The sequence below is a fragment of the Fundulus heteroclitus genome, chromosome 19 (assembly GCF_011125445.2).
Source record: "Fundulus heteroclitus isolate FHET01 chromosome 19, MU-UCD_Fhet_4.1, whole genome shotgun sequence".
In the NCBI taxonomy this organism is placed as follows: Eukaryota; Metazoa; Chordata; class Actinopteri; order Cyprinodontiformes; family Fundulidae; genus Fundulus; species Fundulus heteroclitus.
The window spans coordinates 15,119,355-15,141,067 of NC_046379.1; the positions used below are offsets into that span (position 1 = coordinate 15,119,355).

At 38.3% G+C, this 21,713-nt stretch overlaps 1 protein-coding gene across 1 annotated transcript in view; it reads left to right on the forward strand.

The window, feature by feature from the left end:
- The first annotated feature begins 8,970 nt into the window (after positions 1–8,970).
- The window catches only part of ralgapa2 (Ral GTPase activating protein catalytic subunit alpha 2), a 149,048-nt gene continuing 136,305 nt past the window's right edge, over positions 8,971–21,713 (forward strand). Inside the window, exon 1 of the mRNA XM_036150946.1 lies at positions 8,971–9,326. Within this exon, the coding sequence (XP_036006839.1) occupies positions 9,221–9,326 (106 nt within the window). The 5' untranslated portion in view covers positions 8,971–9,220. The remainder of the gene's footprint in view (positions 9,327–21,713) is intronic.

A 21,713-nucleotide genomic window follows, 5' to 3' on the forward strand; every position in this document is an offset into this window, starting at 1 on the left:
AATCAGATTACGGAGGGAATCTGAAGAAGTATTTTTACATCGCAATAAGGATCATGCATTCCTGATAGAGGACCCCTGTCATGCATACTGCAGGAGGAGAGGGAAAAAAATATCTTTGCCAACATTATTCATTTAATTCTCCCTCCTTATTAATTTCACAGCAGATTACCTGAGAAGATACCAAATGCTGTCAGCAACGAGTTTTAATTAAGTGTGGGGTATGTTGCCACGAGTACCTTATGTGAAACTGCTGCCTTATAATGCTCTTGTTTTAATTACTTCAGAGTGCCCCCTCATTAACCTTTTATGGAGATGTGCTCCAAAACCTCCAGCGTGCATTCAAACACTACATCTAACAGGATGCTTACATTCATATCCACTTCTTTAATATTACACATGTGAAACTCGTGATTTCTCATAAAGAAAGAGACAAAATAATCAAAGTTATTCTAATTATTCTAATTGTGCTTTAGATTTATCCGTTGCAAGGATTAAGGGTTACAGTTAATAGGATATTAGAATATTTCGTGAGTACAGTGAAAAAGATACCTCTAGTAATGTTGTGTTTTGTCAATGTTAGGGTATAATGAAACGCTGTTGACTTGACAGCTGTCCAGCAGATAGTCTAATTACACCGTCTAAAGGAGGTTATGCTGCAAAAGGACACTGATAAATAAAAATGGCTGTTTACAGAGTTGTGTACCCAAGAAATTTAAATGGAAAGTTGAGCGTAAGGAAAAACTGTGGTAGGAAAAAAGTGCACAAGCAACAGGAATAACCGCAGTCTTGAGACATTTTGGGAAGTAAACCCCAGTTAACACAATTTCTAAATGAAGTAAATTGTCTTCATACTAGGTCAGATTCCTCTTTAAACCTTTCTGTTGCCTTGATTATAGCTCATAACTAATGAAAATCCAAACTTCAAGCCAAAAAAATGTCCCTGCTAACTGTTCACAGGGTGCTTAGTGCATCAAAATTGATGAAAGTTTAGAGGCTGGGAAACGTGTGGTACAAGAAGAGCAATGAGGTTGAGCAGCAAAACCCTCTGACAAGTTTGGAGGGGGATTCACCAGGCGTAAACAGCGGCTGGAGTCAGTGCTTCAACCACACACCGGCAGATGTAGGACATGCCGTACAATGTTCATGTTTTAATGACATCAATTTCTGCAGTTGTAAAAATGGAAAATTTATAAATACTCCAGAAAATGATTTAAAAATAAAATAGTCATTATAATTAGTCAGATTGTGCTTTGAACTTGTTAATTGTGAGATAATCCTGGTTGCTCTGTGATGACCCCTGGTGGGAGGAATAATGTGAATTAATAGGACATTTCACCTTAATTACAAAATTCTACAAATACATCTGATATGAAATATATTACGCATAGAAATTTTTCTCTTTCTATTTAGCCAATCCATTTGGTTCCATCATGCTTAAAAGGAGCCTCATATTTTGTTAGCTCCAGTTTTACACACTGATTTTCTGATTGCGTCATTGTTCCACACCTAAAGCAACTGTGGGTGGTCAAACAGGACTTTTGCCATTTATTTAATTTTTGTTATTCGTTTTTCCCCTGATTTTCCACATTTATATTTTAAAACTGGCACCAAAGCAAGAAAAAAAAAACAGGAAAAAAAGGCCCCACTTCTGGTAGCTGGTCCGATGTACACCCTCGTCAACTTAATGTAGTTTAACAGGAGACATTAGCTTTTAATGGCACTTAATTGTCCAAAAAGGAAATCCATAACCACATAAGGAGAAAAGTCAAGTATTTCCAAGCTCTTTATAAGAACAATTTAGAGCAGACAAGTGCTTTTCAAACCTTGGCTTGAAATCAGTCCAGTCTGGTCAAGGGGTAGGGTGGCCTTCATTTGTGAGCCTGCAGTGCCACCATTTGGCTATAATGAGAACTTCAATTCACTGCAGCAACCTGGCACATTGGCAGTGATGTAAAGGGAACGAATAGTCTTTAAATAAATGCTTTCACCCAAAATTGAGGCCTATAATTACCCCCACCCCCTCCAACTCAACAAAAAGCTAGAATGCATAAAACTGTAAAATTACACTAAATTATTTTTTTTAAAGTTTGGCCACACTGAACTATTTCTGGGTGCAGAATTATCCAGGGCCACTGTTATTAGTGATGGATTATTCTATGTCCGTGCCGTCTTGGATAATGAGCAAGTAACTTCCATTTCAAGAACAGGGTAGGTTTGCCAAGAAGGAACGGTGATTACAATCAATTAAGAGTGATGACAAAGCATCAACAACAACGCAGGCTAAGTGTGTGTGTGTGTGTGTGTGAGAGAGAGAGAGAGAGAGAGAGAGAGAGAGAGAGAGAGAGAGAGAGAGAGAGAGAGAGAGAGAGAGAGAGAGAGAGAGATAGTTTTTGGTTTATTCCCACATCCTTCCAAACAACCCTGTTTTGTGTAATCAACATCTGTTGTGACAGGCAACCTCCTCCTTCCTCAGAATGGCCCACTTCAGATAATGAGTGTCATACCAAACTGCAGGGCAAAGGCTGATTTCGCTTCTCTCTCCTCCTCCTCCTCCTCTACGGCCTCAGTTCTCACTTCCCCCAGTTCTCTCTCCTATCATCCAACACATCCATTGTGAAGATCTTGAAAAAAAAAAGGGAGATAAACGCTCCCACAACAATGTCTGTGCTCAAAATGTGGGGGCGGTGGATGAAATGCAATAGTTCTTCTCTGCTTAATGAGGAAAGAGGCTTTAACGCAGCTACAAACCAAACACAGAAATGTTCAAGAGAACATCTTTGTCTTTTTTGGTTTTTTTATAGACTTTTTGTGAGTTTTCTCTGACATTTTGCCCTGCAAAATAATTTTGCATCGCTTGTATGGATCAAGAAAAACACTTAATGTGCGAGACACAGACTCAGAAGAGATATTTAAAAACTATTCAAAATTATCTGTTTCTTTGCTTTCGCACTCAAGGTTTAGGCGCCATCTTCTGGTAAATTTTCTCAACTTGAGTTACACACAGATACTCAAACGTTTTGTTTAAAATGATTATATGTTGTGGTACTGAATGCATGTATCTCAGTTATTCAATTCATAAAGTAAAACCCATGAATTACATAGATTCATTACACATCAAGTGAAATATTTCAAGCGTAATTTCATCTTACTACTCATGAAAAATCAAAAAACTCTGAGAAATTTTGACAATTGAAATACTATGAATAAAAATACTTTTTTTCAGACAGAAATGATCCAGTATATTATGACCGTGCTATGTCCTACAATCACGGGCAAAACTGCTAGTGTGATCATCGTATGTGACTTACCTTTGAAAAAGCCACAAAAGGTCAATGCTAAAATATATAGCTTTTCAAAGTGTTGTATCCAAACATGTTGCTGGAAAGTTTAAAGCCATGTTAAAATGTCATGTAATTGAAAAATGTAACTGCCCTATGTGACCTGTCTTTTCCTCTATGTGAGATTTTATCTATGTTGTACTTCTATTTGTATTTTAACTGGTGTGCCGTCTTGGCCAGGTCTCCCTCGAAAAAGAGATCTTAATCTCAAGGGACTTCCTGGTTAAATAAAGGTTAAAAAAAAAAATAAATAAAAAAAAAGTTGAGTTGAAGAAAACCAAGTAGACAAGCAATATAGATGACCTTAACTTTGAGAGGCTTGTAAAGCAAAGCCCACTCAATCATTTGATTTATAAGAGGTGAACTGTAGCTCAGAGCTTTATTAATTAAGGACATAGGCTACAACTGTTGCATCCTTTGTGATTAGCCACTCCTGAACCAGAGACATTGTCAGATGTGTCTTATCTAGTACTAGAAGAAAAAGAACTGGACTGTTGCTATGTAGTGTACGATGCTCTGCTTAGATTAAAGTTTGCATTTCATTTGGAAGTCAAAGTTCAAGAGTTCAAGAGCGGAGTGGCACAGGATCCAAGCTGCTTGAGGCCAAGTGTGATAATTTCTCTGCTTGTGTGGGTCAACTTTTCCCAAGTCAGTTTTGTATATTAGGAATACTTTCTGGGGTTTATGCATGTTCTGATTTTCCGACAATAATTTTTTTTTTTTTTGCTTCTAATGAAACATTAGCTGTAATAATTCAAATTAATGATAGTTTCACTCTGCATGCGATTAGTCTACGTGATACACAAACTTCCAAATTCAGAATTTAGCTCCTGAAAATAAATCAACCTTTTAAACGGTAAACGCACTGAACTCATAAAGCGCTTTTCCAGTCATGCTGACCACATTCACCCAATCACACTCGCTTACACACACATTCATACAGCGATACGAAGCTCGGTATGCAAATTGGGGTTAAGTGCCTTGCCCAGGGGCACATCGGCATGTGACAAGGGGAAGGCAAAGTTCCGATTGCAAGACGACTACTCAACCCATCAAGCCACAGACGCCCGTGTTTCAATCATATTCACATGTGTTTACTCTTTTAAATTCAATTTTAAAGCGTTTAACAACCCCGCATGCACACACTAATAGTTTGGGTCAATTTAGGGAGCCCAATTAACCTAATATGTTTCTTTTTGAACTGTGGGATATATCCAGGACGTCTAGACAGAAGCCATTCACAGTAAGAACACGCATGGACTTCCATGCAGAAAGCCCATGATCAGATTCAAACACAAATACTTTTCGTTGCAAGGCAACAGTGCTAACACCTGTTCAAAAAAACCTTTGTCTTACTAGGTGGTGTAAAAGCACTGTGACCTAGAAAGGAACATTTCTAGAAAGAAACAAGCCTGACAGGTTTAACTTAAACTGCTTTGTTTAACCATATATTTATGCAAAACTCAAATAAAATGTGAGCTTAACCTCAATATTAATTATCTCTGAAATAACACAGAGAAGTGAAATGATCATGACTAAATCTCAACCAAGAATCGCTGATGATCATTTTCTGTTGACATAACCAAACTTTAGACGTATCTCAGAACATAAACAGTTACATCCACAGTTTTCTCTATGAAGTGTGGAGCCAGTTACGTTAGAGGTTCTTTAAACTGGTAGCTTAGAGATAGAAGCTAATTGTCCTCATCAAAACCTCCCGTTTAAAGCATTAAGTTGCTCCAGGGCTATAGCTGTTGTACCTTTTAGTGTCGTTGAGAGTGATTTTATAGGGAATGTGAATAAAATAAAATATAATTAAGTGTCACTTAACGAGTAAAACGCTTTTGTTTATTCATTACTTGCTGTAATAATGGATAAACTCAGTGATGCAAATTACTTGATAGGCGTGCAGCATGTTGGAGTTAATTACATTAGAAGATATAGTATTGGCATAATAGCATTTTACCATCAGTTGGCTTTAGACGCAAACATACTTTAGAAGAAAACAAACTCCAGAAGGAACATCAGTTTGGGGTCCTCAAACCACCAAACATATTTTAGTATGTTTTCCCTATCATTCAAAAAGTCAGAAGACATTAGTGGGGCTCTACTTAATTCAGTAATTATGTAAGTAATATATATTAATCCAGAGGAAATATTAAAACAACCGACTGAAACTCCTTTTTTCCCCGTTTTTTGAAGGAGCTGATATAGAATTATTTGAATTATTCAATTAAAAATTGATCAAAGGTATTTAACACAGTGAATTCTTGTTGAAACAACCTGATGAAATGAACTTGATTCGTGTGGTTTTAATCAGTCTCCACTTTTCTGATACCCATAAATAAGATCCAATGTAACCAGCTGCATATAGAAGTCACTTAATTCTTAGCTGGAGTCCCCCCTGTATGTCATTTAACCTCAGTAGAAATCCAGCTGTTCTGTGAAGGTTGTGGAGACATTTAAAGCGGGGTTAGGTTTATACAACAATATTCCAAGCTTCATGGACCACTTATGGACCCCTGTTCAATATATCATCTTAAATTAAAAGAGTATGGAACAACTGTAGACCTATAAAGGAATGGTTGCCCACCTAAACTGAAGGGCTGGGCAAGGAGAGCATTAACAAGAGAAGCACCCATGAGGCCCTTTGGGTTAAAGTTGAGGTTGAAGCAAACTCACACGGCACATGGTAACTCTGAAGAAGGTGCTTAGAAACACAGCTCAGATGAGAGAATCTGTGCTTAAAGTGTAGTGGCAAGACAAAAGCGATTGTCAAGAGAGCCTCAAGTAATCTTCTTCAAAGCTTTCCACAAGCCAGGTAGGGGATACAGGAAAGAGGAGACAAAACAAAGAGAAACAAAAATAATTGTTTTTGGGCTGCATGCAGAACACTGCGTATTGGAAAACTAACAATTAACATCACCCTGAACCCAGCATCTCTCTGGAGAAACATAGAAGTGGCAGAATCACTCTGTGGGGAAAGGTTTTCTTTACGGTGCAAATGGAAATTGAGAGACTTGACAGAGCAAACCTAATGCAAAACAATCCTAGAAGAAAACCTGTTGCAAAAGACTGCAAAGGTCTTGAAACTGGGATAGAGGTTTGTGGTCCAGCGGGACAACGACCCTAAACATATAGCTAGAATCACAAAAGATTAAACATGTTAATTTGTTGGAGTGGCACGGTCAAAGTCCAAACCCAAATCCCATGGAAAATCTGTGTCAAGACTTAAAAAACGTGTCCATAGGAACTCTCCATCAAATCTTACAGAAATGTCAGACATTTGTGGTTCAAAAACACATAGGGTAAGAATACTTTTGCAAGGCACTGTGGGTAATTTGTGTAACATTTCATAACTCAGATCACGTCTTAAAAACAAATAGGAAATATATTTTCATTCATTATGCATCGGCACAATCTTTGTAGCAAAATAAAACATTTCCTTCAAATATGAATTTGTTTGTCGTGACTTTAGCTATATGTATCTTGCCTTGGTTAAATCACGGTTTAATTCTTGTTTTTCTTATTTAGATTCCTTTTAATTATTTTAGCCACCATGCAACAATAGTTTCTTCTCTCTGAGCAGAACCTCATGTTTTGTGGCTCATTTTTTCCCCTCCATGTTCTTTGCATGCTTTCATCTACAAATTTTCCAACTTTCAGAACACAACCAAGTTTAGAAGCCAATCTAAGTTAAACAGGGATGACGAGAACAGCAATTTGTGGGATTACACGGTGTCATTGAACATGAATGTGTTCAATGGCACTACATGTGAATTTTGCATCTAGTGTATAAATTTGAATTTACACTTATTATTAAATATTTGCAGATATATACAGGTAGAAAATTAACCTAAGACTGTATTGCAGATATTGTTTTTATGGGCTGTGTTTTTCGATAGGTTATGTATAACAGGATGCATTCCCCTTCTTGTTCCTTGACATCTGGTCAGGGATCTAGTCCCGCACCAACAACAGGAGTCTATTGGAGGTGGGGTTAAATAGATGTAGAGATCTTATTTAATGGGTCCACAAAAGAACTTGTTTTTCTTGAAATTCTATCCCATCTTTTCAAATAATTACCATACAAAAAGTCGTTTGATTATTCCATGATTATTCCATTCATTAAGGGAAAAAAGCTATCCAAAACCAAAACCTGGCCCCATGTGAAAAAGTAACTGCCTCACTTGTTGAATCGTGAATTAACTCTAATTAAACTACAATTTTAGAAAGCTGAGTTCAGTTTCATTAGCCAAACCCAGGACTGATTATTTTTGACTAAAAAAATATTAAAAACTCAAAAAGAAACAAAGTCACTGACATGTTTCAGTCTGGAAATTATTCCAAAGCCATTTCTAAGACTTTGGGACTACAGCCAATCACAGTGGGAGCTAAGAGAGGCTAGTCGACTAAAGATACTCCAAGAGCACCAAAATGATTCAACCAGGAGGTCACAAAACAAACCAGAAAAACATCCAACACACTGTACACCTCGATTCTCCAGTTAAGGTCAGAGTTCAAGATTTCACAATAGGAAAGACACCACAATCACTCCTCAACAAAAAGAACATAAAGGCCTGTCTCACATTTGCCAAAGATCAAATACAAAGATTTTTTTGGAAATTAAATATGTGAACTGAAAAGGCAAACCTGTGTTGCATTTGAGCTAAACCTAACACAGCATTCCAGAAATAGCAAAACACTGACAGTAAAACATGGTGGTGGTAGTGTGAAGGTTTGGGCCTGCTTTACTTTTTTGAGACTTTGATGTTTTACCATAATCGATGGATTCATGAGTTTTGCTCTCTTGCAAAAAAACTCCTGAAAGAGATTGTACAGGCATCAGGAAAAGACCTTAGGTTTAATCACACTTTGGTTATGCAGCAGGGTAACGATCCAAAGCAAGGTAACTTCTAAATTAATAATATAAAAAAAATAATAATATAGTGGCCTAGTCAACTTCTGGCCTTGAATTCAATTCAGATAATGCTGTACGTCCTTACACAGTTGAAACGTGAAAGCCCTTCAAGATTGCTTAGTGAAAACAATTTTGCAGATGAGTGTGGCGATGTTAAAGGCTATTGTAAACTCATGTCAGTCTTTGTCATTTGTTGCTACTCAGGGTGGCACAAGTAGTTATTCGGTTTTTGATAGAAATTAGCTTTGTTTTCAGTTGAATAATACAGGATATGTTTACAATTAATGGTGGAAAAAGTCTCGAAAGAATTTATGTTTATATCATGTTCTTTACATTTCAAAAACCTGGTTGTCTTAACAGGATGAGCACATTTTTTTATAGCCACTGTGTTGTTGATCTCTGTGAGGAGCAAACACAGAAGTAGACACCAGAGGGCGCCTGTGAGCTACCGCATCGGATCAAATAACCTGTCCCAGGAACTCATTGTCCTTGCATACTTTGATTAAAATATATATATATATATTATCGTTTATTAATTTTGAAACACGCAGCTAAGAAAATAATCATCTTTTATTTTCTTAAATCTTTTAAACCAGACTGTATTATCATCACCCAGTTGCTTGTTTCTAAACTGGAACATAAAATAGGTTATTTTGAACACAGTGCGCGTGAAAGATGGAACTGCACGATAAACAGAAAGGCGTGTATTCAGACGGTCAAACCAGTCTTTGCTGCCAGGCTGTGCTTCCGTATTTACACACCCACAAAAAAAAAAAAAAAAAAAAAAAAAAAAAAAAAAAAAGCGCACACACACACGCAAGGCTCACACTAGCGGCCGTCGGGTGAATGTTTACCGAGCAAGCAATAGAGTGGCGGTGCGGAAAGTGACAGTCGCGCTGGAGCCTCGGTGTATGGTGAAACACAGGTGATTTCTGCTTCCACGGTCCCATTTCACAACGGAATGTTCACTCGAAGGGGACATGGGGACGTCAAGAAATCTACACAGAAAGTTCTGGACCCAAAGAAGGATGTTTTGACCCGGCTGAAGCACCTGCGGGCGCTGATAGGTGAGTGAAATGTCACCGGCTCCTGGACGCAGCGCTTAGCACGGCGAGCTAACGTCACACACTGGATCGGGTTAGCCGTCTGCCTCCCGGTGCGGCGACTGAAATTACGGCTGTCTGGGGAGTAAACGCGTGCATTATCGGCGTGGAAATACCCCGGGGCTGTTGAAGCACGCCCTTCTTAGTGTCCGTGTTTGTATTTAATTTTTTTTTGTTATGTTTTCTGGACAAAAAAAACATACAACAAAAACAAAAACATGTCTCAGTATGATTGGGATGGATGCTAGCTACTGGGAGCTAGCTCACCCTGGCTGCTAACTAGCCTGCCGATAATGCTAGCTGATGTTGCCGAGCATCAACACACATGTTCACTACCACCTCCGTTCTTTGTTATATCCCTGAGTCATTGTTGCTCTTTAAACACATAAATAGATTAATGTCAAATCAACAGTTAGACCCTGCAACAAATAAAACAGCGATGATAGTAATGTAAATGCAGAAGTAGATGCATGCTCCAGCCCTATAGGATGCACTGTGATCTCTATATAATAATTCAGATATAATACGCAATGCACACGTGTTCCGTATCTGTGCAGCCTTTTGTTTTCTGTTTAGGAACAAGGAAGTGCAGGTTTTATGACAGTCATAAGCTGCTGTGCCATTCTCCCATCTTCTTGCAATCTGTACATTTAAAGGCACAACAATTGCAATCAGTTGTTGCCACATTTGTTTAACTCATTTGTGTTTTTTTGTTTGTTTGTTTTTAAACACATTTGAATGCGTTTACACTCCCCTGCATGCTCTTGGTGTTGCCCTGTGATGGACTGGTGACCTGTCCAGAGTGTAGCTCGCCTCCAGCTCAGTTACAGCTGGAGATGTGCATCAAGTCCCCAGCGACCCTGCACAGATAAACGGGTATAGACAATTGATAGATGGATGCTATGCTCTTAAATACACCAAGTACCGACTACCTTAATAGGTACAGTGTAGTGGTTTAGTAGTCCTTTAGCCTTCAAGACCTGTCCTGAGTCTTTGTGACATCGATTCAGGACGCTGTCTGGAACGTTCCTCAGAGATGTTGGTCCACATTGACTGGGTGGCGTCTGCACATCTGTCGGCCGCGCGTCCGTGATGCCGATCTTGCAATCCGAGCAAATCCCAAACGTGCTCTCCTGGATCGAGATCTGGTGACAGCGGAGGTTTATCGGAGGACAACCCTTTGTCATGTTTGTGAAGCCACTTTGAGATTTATCGGAGCATCGTGTGCGTTGTGATGCAAGCAGCCATCACGAGGGGTCGACGCTGTGGTCACGAAGGGATGGACATGGTCAGCAACGACAGTACTTGGATAGGCTGTGAAGTTGAAACGGTGCTCAACTGTTTTTAAGACTGTTTATTAGACTCGGACTTTGTATATTAATAGCATTGCTGCAAAGGCACCAGAGTTGGCCGAGACGTCTGCTTTTCATCTGCAGAAAGAAACTGCAAGAAAAAAAAATTCAGATCATAAATGTACACTATATATAGATGCTTATTGTGCAGAATATTATGCCATTTTACAGTTCTACTCTATAGTATTATCACTGGGAGTATATAAGATGTTCATAACTGGGTAATTAATCAGTGTATCTGTTTATTTTTAATGTTTTTTTGCGAGTCTGCTATCCATGCCTAACAGAGATGCTGCTTGTTGCTTGCCACCTCTGCTCACTGAGAGAGATGGGTGGTGCTCCTTTAGCTTCCACATGACTGACTGTTTCTCACAATGAAAAATATTTCCAAACAGACAAAGTTGTCTTTGTCGTAACCGAGGGAAGAGTGCAGGAGCCTTCTTTCAGCCAGCTGACTGGTTGTGTGCAGCAACGGGTGGAGGAGGGGCATTGCCGACAACTCTGTGCTCCATATAAAGCATAAAAAAATTAAAAAAACCTCCAGCGCTTTCTCCAAGATCCTAATGAAGCGGCTTCGAACTGTAGGAACTGCATGTCGGAAGGTTTTAGCTGTTTTTAAACTATAACTTTGTGAACCTCTATACCACTGGCCCCATGTGTTGGGGACATGTTGAGGATAATATTCAGCCTTATTTTAGGTTTTAGTGTCAGGACTAATCTTGTTGCCGATTTGGGGAACATATTATTGGTCTCATGCTTAACTAAGCCTGTTCACACAACGGGCAACGTTCAGTGACCTACAGCGTGATGCAAGTTAAAATGTGAGCATATTTGTCCAAAGAAGCTAATGTTATCGTTGCAGGTCACATAAGAACACAACACTAAAACAAACTATACTGGCAAATATTGTTTAGTAATATAACTATTGTATCACAGCAGAAAGTACTGCTGCATAAATATTTTATTTACCTCGCGTGGTTGTGAATGGGAAGAAAGCTGTTAATAGGGTTTTTTTTTTCTTTTATATCGACAGCACTTTTGTTGTAAGAGCAGGAATACAGTCTTAATGCATGAATTGCTGCAAAGTGGTTCATTGATTAAAACGTAGTGCTTTGTACCATGTTGCAATGGATGTTTTGTTTAATATGCGTCTAGACCTACTAATATAAAAGCTTAAAAGTTCTAAAATAAGAGGTTTTAGTGTTATGGTGTTATTGTAGGCATAAAATTGTATTTTTAGAATAGCATTCGTACACTCAGGATCACTTCTTGATGAAGGAGCGGGATTTGCTGGAGGGTAATGTGTCTTTGAAATGTTTGGGGTTGGAGCCCTTTGTTGACATATAAATGGTTAATTGTGACCTTTACATAGGGGCATGTCCTCTGTTTCATTGATTTTCTTGTACTGTGGAACAGCAGTGACAGCCAGTTCCTGCTTTGCGTTTTTTTTTTTTTTTTTTTTTTTTTTTTAATTAAACTTTGGGAAAGTGAATATAATAGTGACCGTCAGCAGCTGGAGCATATGCGGTCAATGTCAAGACTGGGCCGGGGAGGTGAAGGCCTGCACAGATGACTGCTCGTCCCCTTGTGTTTTTCCTTCCCTCCATGTGCGGCAAAAAGATAAAAATTGTGTTGTTGTTTTTTCCAGCTGACAGTGGCACACGTTGATGTGTCCCAATTCTGCTGATTTCGCTGTCACTCAGAAAGGATTTCCTCCTGGTCCTGTTGGATCCTGTGTGGCCAGGAAGCGGTGATTAGAGATGGGGTGTTATGGAGGAGAGGACAGGGATTTAGAGAGCAAGGCTGAAGGAGAGGAACAATAAAACTGCTGGTCTTTCATACCTCAGTGTTTTGTTGTTTAAAGATCATTCTTTTCCCCCTTTATTGGTTTAAAAAAGAGCATTTATGCTCGATGAAGACCAATTTACTCCTCGTTAGGGCTGAGCGATAAATTAATTTAATCGATTAATTTGAATTTACAATTTTTTAATATTTAATTTTTGGAAAATCAGGATGTTATTTTGCCAATGAACTCATTGGGCTTCCACAAAGAGAACAGCATGCAATGCTAAATATATCTTTAGGAAAATATATTGTCAAAATATTGTAAAGAGTGATGAGCTCCATATTTCCTTGCTGTCACTCGTAGTTTTCACCACTGAATGCTTCATGCATTCAATTATGGATTCTGGCTTGGCTCCTCCAAAACTTCATGGCTTCCAGTCACAATAAACATGTTGGTAAAATACAAAAACATATATATATATATATATATATATATATATATTTTTTTTTTTTCAAATCTAAAGCTGCCAACACGATGGACAAATTTAGGCTTTATAGTACATAACTCTGTATGAAGTCGAAACTGGAAAATGTGTCTTTCTTGCAAGCGAGGGGAAGCTTTACTTCACCCAGCTGACCAGCAGTGTGCAGCAAGATGCGTGAGAGGGCAATCCTACTTTGTCTGTGTGTTCCATACAGTGACGGAAAACTCTGGTCACTTCATCCCTGTCTCTGGCATCTCAGTGGAGGGACTTAAAACTAAAGCAGCTAAGGATTGGAAACGGCGACTGTAAAACTCTGGTGAACCCTGACCCCAGTTACCGGCATCTGATTTAGACATAATTGATGCCAACCTGTGTGAGTTACTTGCAAAATTATGCCTTGCATAGATAACATAAATAGAGCATTAATGTTAAGCATTTCAGAAGCTTCCGCTGTTGTAAAACAGCAGCAATTACTGCTACAGCTACTGTAAAAATCATCTCTTAAGCTCCACATGTGTGTGTCTGGCTTGCACAGCTTTTAAATACGTTCTCGGTTGTTTCTTAATCGAGCTCGTTGAATAGGCCTGAAGTATCCGGGGCTATTTTGAGAGCGCCGTTGTTTTTGTTTTTGTTTTTTTGCCCACTGAACGGATCTGTGGGATAGTGTGTGAAAGCTGCTGCATGTTAATTCGCCGGTCATGCCTGGCTGCATTTGGCTGAGGTCGTTCATTACAGCAGGCCAACCAACCACCTGATCGCTCGCTGCTCCTCTCACTGGTGGCACACAGGGGGGGCTTTTCCTGCCTATTCTCCCCAGTTCCTGTTGAGGTTGTTCTCCTCTTTGGTCCAAATCTGCTCTGTAAGTCATGATGCAAGGCAGGGTCCAGCTTATTGCAAAAAGAAAACCTCGGGGTGTTAACGCTGGGAAATCCTTCACTGAAGTCTTTGCTGCAAGGAATCTTTCTTTCTTTGACTTAAACCTTCTGGTTTGACTAAAAATCTTCTTTATGGGAGAACCTTACTGGGTGCCTGATGGACAAATATTAGAAACAAATATTGAAAAATTCAAACCTGTTTGCTTTTTTTCTGGCCTCCTGCTGTTCAGGTGGCGGGTTGATGGTGAACTGCATGGGAACAACAAAGCATGTGTACCAAGTGTTGCTAGTGATAACAGCTGAGGTGTAGTTTTAAGTTTTCGGTCGTATTTTAATGTAATTCTCACAGATAACGCTGCATGTTAATTAAAAAAAAAGAAAAGAAACGCAGTGTTGGGGCCCCTTCCCTTCCTTTATTGCAGGCTTTGAGTGTTGTCAGGGTCAGCTGAAAGTGCTGCTGTTAGAGGAGGGAATCAAAAGCTGAAGCACCCAGAGAAACTATCGCAAAACAAAACTAGAAGAGCCCTCGAGAAGGTCCTCGGTGCGGCTGAGGTAGACGCTTTATCACTCTGCTTGTGATTCTCCCCTTTTTGTTAAACACTCAATTTAGGCTTATGATAAGCGACAGCCTCTTATCATCTTTTATTTGACACAATCAACATCAACACTTAAGCGGTATGGTGCAGTTCACTGCCACTATAACACTTAGCAAAGTATTAGAGGGTTCTTTCAAACTGGCTGCGATCATTTTAGTTTTTTAGTCTCCTTTTTATATGTATATTATTAGGCACTACAATAGGTAAAGTGTTTCTTTTTTCCTAGCAAGATAATATATTCTTAGTGTCTCTGGCTGTAACTACAAGATTAAAAGCATAAAAGTTGCACTTTAGAGAGCCAATCATGAACTTTTAGGCAAATTGAAGTTGCTAATATTTATTAAGGTTTGACTTAATGATATAGATTTTAGCTTAGTAACATTTTCCCCAAATAACCATAAATACAACAAAATACTTTTTTTCTACTTTAAAGGTATATAGCCATGTTATATGCCTATAGAAAAAGACCAAAAACCGTTTGATCATGATAAAATAAGGTTATATACACCAAGCCTCCACCCTGATAATGTTTTGAAGGTCCTTTTTGCAGATAAATGTAGGCCTCGCACTTGGTGCAATTAGCAGATATAAACAGATGTGGCGCTATTTAGCGACAGTATCGCAGATCTATCATAATGTCGGTTTGCTTAATTTATAAATGAATTGTAAATAATGCCAGACCGAGCCTGACCCTTTGCAATGCCTAGCAGTAAAGCGCCAGCTCTGTGTGGTCGAAGACCAACCGTTATTGATTAAATACACCGATCTACAGCAACTTTAAGAGCCTCATATCAGAACATTTACTCACTTCAGTCAACTCTGCGGACACATCTGAGCGATCGGCAGGTTTAGCGTCTGCGTCGGGGAACACCAACGGTCCTACTGTTTTCCCAGCGACATTCCTGTCTTTTCCCTCTTGGAATCATATTTTTTATGTCTTTCTTTCACTGGATCTTGGATCTTGGAGCATTCTTCATTGTGTCGCTGGAAGATGCTAATAGCCGTTAGCTGCTTCCTTGTTTTATCCCCTGCTGCACATGTGCAGTGTTGTACTTCCTCTGTTATTAAAAATAAATACAAAAGGCTTTCTTTACTGACAAACTGAGCAAAAACAAAGCGTAAAACACCAAAATAAAAACTAATACTCCAGCAGGATGTGATAATCTTTCATAAAAACTTTGTATGCTACTAGAGTGAGCTACTTACGTATAGATAAATAAAATGTCAAATAACGTGGCTATGCTCCTTTAAGGATAAAATTTACTTTATAGAAGAAATGCATATTATTGTTATTATTATTATTATTATTATTATTATTATTATTATTATTATTATTATTATTATTATAGCTTAATAACTTTAATCTTTTTGTGCACACCTGGAAATGGACAGACACATTTTACAGCAAAACCAATGTTTGTCTAACTTAATATTTGTTTGTGTGTTAGATTACTAAATTATTATTTTATGTATTTTGAATATACATGATCCATAAGAAGCCTTACTTTTATGATCGATCAGTATTTATTTATATCTGGTCCAGAGAGCAGGCACTGTTACACAGCTCCACAGTTAAACAGGATTTTCAAGATTTCCAAATCTAGCATGTTCCGATACAGTTATAATTGGGCTCTTGAGAAGGAGGAAGGATGAAGTGGAGCCGCTCAGCTTCCTGGTATCTGCTGACATCTAATTCCCTGTCATGGCAGCATTCGTTCTGTATCAGAGTAAACAGCTTTCCAAAGTCCACATACCCCTGTTAAAATGGCTGGTTTTGTACCTGGTTGATAAATTGTTTTATCAGCAATGAATTAACAGTTTCTTTTACCCAACCGTCTTAGACCTTTTATTTTTTAAGTATCAACCTTTTAGCGAAAATGGCTAATTGATTCTCCTCAGATTTAACTTCGGCATCTAAGAGTGTTTGTTTTCAATTTGGCCTGCTAGCGGTTATGGATGATGTTTTAACTCGTTGGAAAAAGACCAGTTTCCAATCAGCCAATTGATTTCTGCATGCATCCTTGGGCAACATAAGACAGAGGAGTGAGGTGGAACTGAGGATCTAGTTTTTAAAGTTTGAAAATGGTCTTGATTTTGATAGAGACAAAAATATTTTATCAACCTAAAATAAAGCTTAGATATAAAAAGGTGCTCATCCTTAGCTGTGTTGTAGATTTGTTTCTAGATCATGCAAACAAAACAAAGCTAATATTTCAGATTCTTTTAATCAGGCATAATCATACTTCAAAGAAAAAGATGAACTTTAGAAAGACTGCAACACTGCTCCTTATTTTACACATGCAAACATAATGCAATGTTTTATTTGATGTATGCAAAAAATAGATGTCATGCCGGTCACCATGTTTGAAAAAAAATCTCTTAAGACACTATTAAGCAAGAAAGTCCAAAAGCAGAAGAAGTGGGGAAAAAACAGGGTTCAACTGTGGAGGCAATGGTGGTATTGTTAAGACACGCCTTTTAGCAGCACAAAGAAGTCCTGTCCAGCTATCCCTCAGTCATTAGAATAGCAAATTTAGACATGGAAATGCCTGGAGGCTGGGTAAGTCACATCAAGAATCACTGGTGCACAGCCAGCTCTATACAAACAAACTAGGCTGCTCTTACTGGTATTTTTTTAGTGACTGGGGTGTATTTCCATCAGAGCAATAACAGTCAGATCTGTAACTTTCTGGTTAATGAGCTGAAATAAGAAGACATTGTTTTGTTTATGGACTATTTGACTGTTTGTTTTTGAAAAATCAATCACTTCATGTGGATTAGAGAAAATTCACAATAAATTCACATTGTCACTTAGGTCTTGTTTTAAAAAGAAATCCTTTAAATGTATGTGCTATACAACTGCTACCCTGGAAAAAGGAACAATAAAAAAAAACTTTAAATGGCTAAAATAATGACATTCCTTTGAGTGTATGTAAACATATTGACTGCAACTGTCTCTATTCCCAAGCCTATCTTTGTTTGGCCTTGTTTTTACTGGTTTCAATCTGAGGTGTTATTGTTACATGATGTGTTTTACAGTTTCTGCAAAAAGTCTAAATTCAAATATTGCACAAATCATGTGGTTCTGAATGAATGCCTCTTGACTGTCCAGCTACAGATAATAAAACACCTTTTTTTTCCCCTCCTTTTCCTTCTAAGTCTATGGTTTCTTTAGTGTCCAGTGGAAAACCGGTTTTCCTAGTTGCTCTGTTTACTTATATATATTTTTTTAAACCATGGTCTGCGCTTTGCTTTGGAAGCAGGTCTTATCTGGGCCCAATCATGGAGTGGGTTTACATTTATGTTGCAGCTCTGAGTGGCCAAACTCCTGCTAATCTTCAGCGGATTTAAAGCCACACAAAAATAAACACTTATATTTGGCTGGTAAGTAAATTAGCTGGTCCCGTAATAATAGTGCCACTTTATTCCTCTGAAGACGGCTGAGTGAAGTGGCAGAGTGAAAAGTTGCCAGTTCCCCTATGATCAGCTGCTGAGATATGGCTGTCTGTAAAGAGCTGTGCTGTGACAGCTTCACACTGGGCTCTGTGCGGCCCTTTAGATCCCAATCTGTTTCACAGCTAGACACTGAGCACAACTCAGGACACACCCATGCGCAGCTTGGCACAGTTGCTTCATAATGAAATTACATGCACCAAGAGTGAGGCGAAAAGGTTTTTGACTAAAAGTAGATATGTTGGTTTGTTGAATGGGTGCTTTTGATAATTAATATTAGAGATAGAGATACGTTGATCAGAAATTTCGTGGTTTATTTCCAAAAAGAGTTGCTGCAAAGCTCTTTACCTGCTGATGCCCAGTTTAGCATATTTCGGTTTCAACTGAAAAACTATTTTTCTACGTTTTGTCTACTTTAAAAATGTTGTTCCGTTCACAAATTGTTTATAGGAATGGAACGATTAAAAAATACCACAAACAGCCCAGAGTTTGAGCTAAGTCTTTGTGCGGGACAGGCATCTATAGAAATAAAATCCAACTAAAAGGAGTTATGGCATGCAGTCATGGACACAATTGTTGGTACCCCTCAATTAATCAAGAAAAACCGACATTGGTCATAATAAATAAAACAATTACTAAAAATTAACCGATGAAAATCTGACATCGCTTTTGACTTGTGGTTCAACGGAGTCATTAAAAAACAACAAAAAAAAAAGAATAAAAACACCTAAATTGGACGTTTATGGGTGGTTTTAGCTGTGTATTTTAGCCTAGTGCCTGCCGACCAAAGGTTTGTTTTAGACAATCATGGTATCAAATTAAAACATAAGTAGTAGCTGCTATGAGAAACCACAAGAAGGTAAGCTAATGGAGGCATTTCTTTTCGTTCTTCTTTCAAAGAAGAAATTGTGGATTCTTTAACAGATGTGATAGAAGCAGCTACTATGTTTGTGTTGGTTCGGCTGTGGGCTCAACCGCTCTTGCTTTCGTTGCACCGGTATGTCCCGCCTTAAACCTCAATACGACAACGTGATTGGCCTGAACAGTTTTTGGTTCGGACTAGGGCTGCAAAAACTAATCAAGTAAAAATCGACAATTAAAAGCGCTGGCAACGAATTTCATCATCTAGTCATTGTGTCGCACGATTAATGCGTCACTTGCCAGGTCATGGAGTTGCTTACCTTACCTGCAGACGGTCGTCAATGCTGGCCGGCAGACTGGCTGCAGAGCGATGTAAACGAAGCTAGGTGGAGGCTGCAAATACTGCTTTTTTGTAGTAAATTTTATTAATGACTGCACAGAACCGAGTCCTTTTTGGTCAAACTCTCAGAACGATAAGAGGCAGACCCAAATTAAAAACACTTACAGAAAAAACAAAACTATTTTCAATCTTTTCAAGGGGTGTCATAATTTTTGTCCAGGCCTGTTCACTTTTTCAAAGGATTCTGTTGAATCACAAGTCAAAAGCAATGTCTGATTTTCATTGGTTAATTTTCAGTACATTTTTATTCCTTCTTAATTTTGTCATTTTCAAGTTATTTTAGTGACCATTGTGGGATTATCTTTAATTAACAGAGGGGTACCAACAATTTTGTCCATTACTGTATCTTATTTACACCTTTACAACAAAGACTATAGCTTACCAACTGGCTCTTTTTTTGACACACCACAAATGTAAAAGTTTAGCATATTACTATATATATATATATATATATATATATATATATATATATATATATATATATATATATATATATATATATATATATATATATTTATTTTTTAATTTTTTTTTTTTTTTTTTTTATTAGATTAATTTAAAAGAATAACCCCGTTTTTTCCCATTTCAGTTAATGAGGAAAATAAGCCCCAATTTACCATGAGGTGTTCATTCTTGCTTTTATTTGAATAAGAAGCCTTAAGCAGCCTTTCTGTAGAAAGCAATTACTTATTTGTATTAGGACCAGGTGGGATGAAACATTGTGTGTGGGTGAGATCGGTCTATTTTACACATCTTCAGTTGAACCAGATTTCATTGACAGCTCAAAAAGATTAATTCCCATCTTATGTTAGTGTTTACCACAGTGATCCCATTTAGAATGCTTAGCAGAGGTAACTTTAAACGTCTTCTGTTTTGTGTATTCCCTGAAGAGTTAGGACACCCTTAGCTTACGTGCTGTCACATTATTTTCTGTCTTGCCACCATGTGTGCTGACATATTGAAAAACATGAGTTTTGTGGGCGTACATGTGAGGAAATTAAACACATGTTGTGAAACATCAAGTCCCATCTCAGTCCCAGTGTGTGTATGATATTTCCATGGCGTTTACTCTTTTTAATGTACACCAAAAGGGTAAAAGAGAATGGCTTTACTTTAATATATTCAGATTCCTTTTGTTTGCTGAAATCTCACCCCTGTTTAAAAGGGACAGCCATCTTGCATCAATGGAAAATACAGATTAATTTCTAGAAGCTTTTTTACAAGTGTTAAGCTTCCAACATCATTCAGTCCAACGTAACATTGTCTGACTTTTTTCACCTGCCGATCTCTCCCTGCATTTTCAAAGTATATAGACACATGTTGTTCCTAAATTAGAATAGTTCATCCTCATCTTGCAGGCGATTATGACCCTAGTAGTTGACCCAGTAGTTCTTCTACACCTTCCCAGGATACTGCGTTGGGTAAACTCTATTATTTCGTCTACATATGAGCGGCATAAAACATTACAGTTCCTTTTTATAGATCTATAAAATACATATACTGTGTACGTTGAGAAAAATCTTCTAAAGCTATCTTTGACTAGAGGTTATTTTACTTCTTCCATGGAACCGTTTGCTTCTTTTCACTATTTCACCGTGTCAGCAGTATCCTTGAGGCATTCCTCACTGGGTTCGTTAAAGAGTACCTTTTTTTTTTTTTTCTTGAAGTTGCAGCCAAAAAAAAAAAAAAAAACACACACACACTACCCTTGTCTCTCTTATCTCCTTTCTGGCACAAATATAGGGCACCTGCAGTGTTAGCTACCCAGAGCTGATGCAAATGAGCCTGTCTAATCAAAGACTTGATTGGGCTGCTTTTGGGTATGACCTGGCATATTAATGACTTCAAGTGGTGCAATAAATCGCATATATTGGAGAGAGTCAAATATGGTCTGATCCCTGCTCCGCTGCCACAGGGAAGATGTATTTTTATGCGTTGAGAGATGATCAAGGTTGTACAAAGGGTGGTGGGCAGAGTAGGCCGATGTTTAAATTTGCCATGGGCTTCAGGTGGCTAAATTACCTTCACCTAATTGTTTGCCTAGCAAGCAATTAAGAGTGCACACAGCAGTGTCGCACACAGGTTGTTAGCTTAGTTTTTAAAAAAAGATAACAAAGAGGCAAAGTGATTATTCATCTTAAACTGCATTAAGATCTTTAAACCCCACGTCTTTCTCCGGCTCACTCATGTGAAGCTGTTTTGAACTGAATGTTCGGTTTAAAAGTCACAGCGAATCACAGCGAGAGCTTTCTTTGTGTGATTCAGATGGGCCCAAAAAATCTGAAACGTCACAAGTCGCAGAGAACCGATTAAAATCTGCTTTCTTAGAACATTACGAAAAGATGCTGTGGTTGTCTGCCCTCCAAAATAAATGTCAACCTTTGGCTGCACGTTATCATTTTCCAGCTGGTCCTCTCATGTGGGCGTAGAAGAGCTGCCATTCTCGGGTGGTTAACAGGAAACGTTTCACAATGGCAAACCCTCTCATCTGAACCTGACCTGTTTTTCTTTGGCATGAACACACTTATAGGAGATTTTAGGTCA